Source organism: Marmota marmota, unplaced genomic scaffold (genome assembly GCF_001458135.2).
Source record: "Marmota marmota marmota unplaced genomic scaffold, marMar, whole genome shotgun sequence".
Classification (NCBI taxonomy): Eukaryota; Metazoa; Chordata; class Mammalia; order Rodentia; family Sciuridae; genus Marmota; species Marmota marmota.
The window spans coordinates 1,186,145-1,192,735 of record NW_025999969.1 but is presented as its reverse complement, the minus strand read 5'-3'; the positions used below and the strand labels follow the sequence as shown (position 1 = coordinate 1,192,735).

The 6,591-nt window shown below is 43.8% G+C and overlaps 1 protein-coding gene across 1 annotated transcript; it reads left to right on the top strand.

Moving 5' to 3' along the window:
- Positions 1–2,390: 2,390 nt before the first annotated feature.
- Magef1 (MAGE family member F1) lies at positions 2,391–5,550 on the top strand. Its single transcript, XM_015499947.2, has one exon. The coding sequence runs from the start codon at positions 2,649–2,651 to the stop codon at positions 3,585–3,587; it is 939 nt and encodes a 312-aa protein (XP_015355433.1). The 5' UTR covers positions 2,391–2,648; the 3' UTR covers positions 3,588–5,550.
- Positions 5,551–6,591: the final 1,041 nt, after the last annotated feature.

The following is a 6,591-nucleotide window of genomic DNA, read 5'->3' as shown; positions in this document are numbered from 1 at the left end:
ATATTTTTAAATTTTTTTTAAAGTAATGTGGCTTCTTTCTTAAAAAATTCTATTTATTTATATGTGGTGCTGAGAATCAAACCCAGTGCTTCACACATACTAGACAAATGCTCTACCACTGAGCCACAACCCCAGCCCTCAAAGGTTTTTAAAAGAAAGATTTCATATTTAGATCTAGAAAAGTCTGTCTGATATTTTTTAAGAATGAATGTTATTTTCTAAGGAAAAAAGTAAAGCCTTCCATCATTTATTCACTGATAATTACATATGGAGTGCGAACTATGAAAAGCTCTTCAAAAGAGTTAAAGACATAGTTCTAGCTTTTAGGATGTTTGGTTTGGGGAGGGTAAAAAGATAAAAACAAAAATAATTATAAAGCCAAGTGTGATAAATAACAACAATAATAATCATCATCTATTAATGTAATAGTTAAAGAGTCTGGTCTCTGGGTCACACTGTAAGGATTCAAATACCAGCTGTGTGATGTTGGGCAAGTTACTTCTTTGTGTGTTACCTTGGCTGTAAAATGTAGGTATTCACTATTTATCTAGCAGGATTACTAGCAGCATGTACTCAATAACTAATCTCTCACATTTATTAGACATTCAGTTATGTGCCATACACTGCATTTAATTCTTATGTCTATTACTTTACATAATCTCTACAAAACTGTCACTACTCCTGAAGTGGCACCCCCTTTCTCCACAGAAAAGCCCTCTTCACCATGGCTGATTTTAGGACTGTCAGCAAAAGAGTCCATTGTAGATAAACTTCCTATTTTCGTGTCACCCTGTTTACTTGGCCACTGGCTGAGAAGATACCAGCACTCCAGGTGCTGGACACCCCCTTACTAGTTTTTCACAAATGTATCCAGTATAGTACTTTGAAGAAATGTGCAAACAAGGCCTCTGGCCTTGAGCTGGGCTTCACAGAGATGTCTACATTTTTAAGATAAGTTACAAATGGGCTCCATGGTAACAGTTGGCAGGGGGAGGATAGAAAGAAGCTCCCCCCTTCTCAGGTGTTGTCCTTGAAGAGTTAATGTGCCCAGAACAGTGAAAGAAAAAGCTGCTTTTATGTGAACTTCTGCAGACTGTAAACTTCTGAGCCCCTCCCCTTACATGCTGGGTATAAAACTCTGAAACTCCCTGAACTAGGGGTTCAGGGGATTGATTGATTACAGCAAAGGCTGTGCCCTCTGAACCTGTCTGCAGTCAAATAAAACTGTTTCCTGCTATCTTCGATGCCTTGCCTGGTTTGTCCCTACAACACTCCTACACCCATTGTACTGATGAGGCAACTGAAAGGCAGGGTGTTCAGGTAACTGATCTAAGATTATATAGCTAGTAAACAATAAACATATGTAAATACCGCAGGAAAGACACAGACATCTGTAAGTACTTACCTTAATGAGAATCAAATCATTAGTATTTGCAAAGTGCTTAAAAGAGCTAGCACATAATAAGGCCTATATATATGGATGTTAAATAAATATAAATTGCTGTGGTGATTCAGAGATGACAGTAAATAAATTACATGCATGGTGACTACAGTGTTGAGGAAGACTTTGGAAAGGTGATGTTTATGCTGGGCTCTGAATAGTGGACAGGATCTAGCAAAATGGAGATGTTGAAGAGTGCATTTGAGAGAGAGAGAATAAGGAAGAGACAACAAGTGAGAGAAAACTTCCTTTTTGTCTAACCAGTCACTATTCCTATCAGTACTTCTTCAGTGAATCTCTTCTCATTTGCCTCTTATCCCTGTAGAATCTGCTGTTCTTACCCCTTCATCTTAATTATCTATTGCACAATATTCCTAAGTGTCCATGTGCCAGGATAGGTCTCAGCTCCCATTCTGCACTATATTCTTCTAAACTGAATTCCCAGTTTTTGGCTGGTCTCACTTCAATCCATCCATCACACTGTTACCAGAAAGAGTATAAAGCCATCAACCTGGCTCAGACATCCCCCTGTGGTCTTTCCCCATCGTGTCCAAAATAAATCTCAATTTCCCCAACATCCTATTTGAAGCCCTTCACTAACTGAACTATGCAGGCTTATCTCCCATCCTTCACCTTCCCACTCTGCACCTGAGCTTCAGTAAAGTACCTGAAATCTGGACAACACACACTTATACATAAGTACTTGCTGAAAGAATGTGGTTAGAACTCCATCCTAATTCCATCCCTTGTCTACTGAAACATTCCCCACCTTGCCTGCCCTGGTTGGAAAAGCCCTAGTTACACCCTCATTCCACCCATCCCAGCTTCCAGAGCTTAAAACATAGCAGTGGGTGCACGTTCCCCTAAAGCCCTCTACAAACACAGAAGCCCACAGGAGGCCGGAAGAGGAACTGCTTTGCGCCGTGCGGAGGCCGCCATCTTGGCTGAGGTGGCCGGAAGTGGCTGGCGCGCGGGCGCGGACTGAGGCTGCGCGGCTGCCCAGCCGCAGGTCCTGGCGCCCGGGGCGTTGCAGCGTTGGCTCGCAACCCTGTGCGGTGCCGTCCGGCAGCCACAAACCTTCTCCGCGGGGTTGCGCCTGTGCTTCCTCCCACCGCCCCAGCCGCTGTCCTACTCCTCCGCCAGGGTTCGTGCAGCGACTCGCACCCCTCGGCTGGGGTGCGCGCTGTGCACCTGCCTGCCCGAAAACATGTTGCGGGAGCCCGAGAGCCCGGGTCTCCCGAGCCCTCAGGCCGCGGGGGAGCAGCACGGCGGCCAAGACGGTGAGACCGTGGCCTTGACCGTCTCTCTGGAGTTGGCCCCGAGCCCCCTCCTGCAGGAGAGCACCAAGGAGGGCCTCGGCGCCGTGAGGGAGGGGGCTGCGGAGCCCGCCCCCACCGGCCAAGGCGCGAGGACCTTGGCAGCCAAAGCCCTGAGGCGGCGCAGCGCCTACCGCCTTCTGAATCGGACGGTGGCTGAGGTGGTGCAGTTTCTGCTGGTGAAGGACAAGAAGAAGAGTCCCGTCACACGCTTTGAGATGGTGAAGTATGTTGTCGGAGATTTGAAGGATCTGTTCCCGGAGATCACCGCAAGGGCCGCAGAGCATCTGCGGTATGTCTTTGGTTTCGAGCTGAAACAGCTTGACCGCAAGCACCACACTTACATCCTCATCCACAAACTAAAACCTCTTGAGGAGGAGGAGGATCTGGGAGGAGATGGCCCCAGATTGGGTCTCTTAATGATGATCTTGGGGCTTATCTACATGAAAGGTAATAGCGTCAGGGAGGCCCAGGTCTGGGACATGCTGCGTCGGTTGGGAGTGCTGCCTTCAAAGTATCACTTCCTCTTTGGGTACCCGAAAAGGCTTATTATGGAAGAATTTGTGCAGCAGCGATACCTCAATTACAGGCGGGTGCCTCACATCAATCCACTGGAATATGAATTCTCTTGGGGTCCCCGAAGCAGCCTGGAAATCAGCAAGATGAAAGTCCTGGGGTTCGTGGCCAGGCTCCATAAGAAAGAACCCCAGCACTGGGCAGTGCAGTACCGTGAAGCCCTGGCAGATGAGGCCGATAGGGCCAGAGCTGAGGCCAGTATGAGGGCTAGAGTCAGAGCCAGAACCAGTGCAAGGGCCGGTCTCCACCACTAGTGAGGACTAGAGGAAAGCTGGCCAACAAGAGCCCCCTGGGTATGGAAGCTACTGTCTTCTACTGTCTTGAGTCACAAGTAGTATAGGTGGGGGAGAGTAGTTAGTTTCTGAAAAAATTGTGTAACTTTAGTATTTTTGTTAAATCATTTATAAACGAGATGGGTCTTTTTTTCTGTAGGATTTTGATGTAGAATTTTACTGTCTTTGTAAAATGGATTGAAAAACTTGGCATTTTATTCTGTGTTCTTAAAACAGATTATGCAGCATTGTAATGCTGCAATTTAATTGTTTAAAGGACCCTCAGCAGTGTGATCTGGTACCAAGGGAAAAAATAGCTGATTTGTGTCTAGCTTCCAATACTTTTTGTCTGTTGTATTTAAAAAAAAACAAAAAAAACTGATAACCTACCTCTATTTTCTTGTTCTTTTGGTATCTGGAAGAAAAGTTAAATCCAGTAAATAGTAGTATACCCTGGTACACTTAATAAATTAAACATGTAAAGCATCTTTTTTTGTGATGCACTGTTTTGGGCATTTGGGGATAGAATGTGTCCCTTTTTTTAAGAGTTAGAGAAGTTACAGTGTGGTGAGTTGAAAGCTACACATGTACACCTAACCCAAGCTGGGGGTGATTGGATGAGGTCTGCTTGAGGTTAGCTAGTAAGACCCCTTGGGGGGCTGGGGATGTGGCTCAAGCGGTGGTAGCGCGCTCTCCTGTCATGCGTGCACGGGTTCGATCCTCAGCACCACATACAAACAAAGATATTTTGTCTGCCGATAACTAAATAATAAATATTAAAATTCTCTCTCTCTCTCTCTCTCTCTTTTTTTTTTTTTTTAAAAAAAGACCCCTTGGGTTCTAGGGGAGGAGAAAAGGAAAGAACAGAGAAAGAAGATGCTATTAGGGGAGGGTTGAAGACGGTATTAAAAATTATTTAAGCTGAGCTCAGTGGTGCACGCCTGTAATTCCATCAGCTTGGGAGGCTGAGGCAGGAGGATCTTGGGTTCAAAGCCAGCCTCAGTAAAAGTGAGGCACTAAACAACTCAGTGACACCCTGTCTCTAAACAAAATACAAAATAGGGCTGGGGATGTGGCTCAGTGGTCAAGTGCCCCTGAATTCATTCCTCGGTACAAAAAAAAAAAAAAGATTTTAAGATTGCAGATGCTCATCAATAGAGTGGGAAACAGACCTGAAACATGGCAGATTTGGAAAATACCCTACATTTGCAAGTGCTCTTGCTGTAGGGCAGTTACAATGTACATTGATGATCACCATAAGCATTTTGGCCTGCTCCATCTTCCTTCTCAACCTCTACAAGTTTCCCTCTTCTACCAAAGCCCTCAGAGGCCAAATAGTGTAACAATTCTGAAATCTATAGTGTGGATGGAGAGTACATAGAAAGTCTCCTACTACTGAAAACTTCTACTTCAAGATCTCCCCTGACGCTTGTAAGCCCAGTGCTCTCTTCCATGTTTCTACCTGCTGGTTTCTACTCACCTCCTTCTATTTGGTGAAGACCTGTGAGGCATCCCTCACATTCCTTGAAGCATCTTAGATATACCATGCCTACCACCTTCACTTTGGGAATAATCCTGGAGAAAGGGCACATACAATAATAGGGGACTTAGTAGGTTCACACCAGAGATGGGTGTGGGGGGATTGTGAAATCATACAGCTGTCATAATTGAAAAGCTGTTTTTCATTTGCTGTGATTTTTCTGCTTCCATTTGTGTCCAAATAGCATTTTTTAGTATGTTAAGGTGGGCATACAAATTACTTTGGGGCACAGTTCTGGGGATCCAACAAATCAGACCAAAAGCTATTAAGATAAAAAAGTTTACTAATGATTAAAATATGACCTTTTTTGTTGTTATTTAGTATATTTTTAATTTTCTAATATTTTTATTTGTAAAATGTGACTTCTGAGTAGTTTGTAATTCATTAAACAAAATATTGAGTGCCCATTGTGTGCTGGTGTCTTTGATGAATACTGATGTTATTGGGAAGCTGGCTTTGCTCTCAAGGAGCAATAATGGTGATCGTTTCTCACATTTGTTTTTTCTCACAGTGGCTGAGAGGTCAGCAGTGTGTGTACCTAAAGGTTAGATTACTTGATGATTAGCCTAAGGTCACTTGATTAGTAAAAAATAGCAACAAGACTAGAACCAAAGTCTTTGCCTGCTAATGCAGTGTGTTTCATTCTAGCACATTGTTCCTCATTTCTGGCCTTTGATTTATTGTGTGTGGTTTTAGTTATCACAACTCCAAGAAACAAGTTAGGCAAGTATAATTATCTCTTTAAGGGAATGAGGTGTAGAATAGAAATACTCTTTTATCAGTGACAGAGATGGCTTTGCTCAAGGCAAACATAGCACAGGTCAACAGTACCATTTATCAAACATCTACTATAGGCCAAAGCATTTCTCCCCTACTTTTAAAGTCACATTACAAAGCAGACGTTACTAACCACCTCCATTTTACAAATACTAATGGTACTTGTCATTCATTCAACTCCTAAGATGAGTCAGCTTTTTTATGCTTATACATTTTGGGGGAGGCAGGGCAGGGTTACCCGGGATTGAACTCAGGGGCATTCAACCACTGAGCCACATCCCCAGCCCTATTTTGTATTTTATTTAGAGACAGGGTCTCACTGAGTTGCTTAGCACCTCACCATTGCTGAGGCTGGCTTTGAACTCAAGATCCTCCTGTGTCAGCCTCCCAAGCTGCTGGGATTACAGGTGGGAGCCACCACGCCTGGTACTTTATACATGTTTTAATGATTTTTAAATAATAGTCTTACAGGATAGATATCTGTTTCATTTTGTACTATTCAAATGGAACTCAGAAGCTGTAAAAATCTCACAGAGAGTCTGAGAGATCAAGGTTTGGAGCTGGAGTCTGACCGAGTCAAGCCTGCACTTTTTGCTATTTTACATTTCCTTCTTGGAACTTCTTCCAGACTTGGGTCATCTGTCACCTGACTCATCTTTCTTTAGACTC

Bases quoted from the DNA above. Each gene is read 5' to 3' on its own strand.
- Magef1 (XM_015499947.2), top strand. From the start codon at position 2,649: ATGTTGCGGGAGCCCGAGAGCCCGGGTCTCCCGAGCCCTCAGGCCGCG.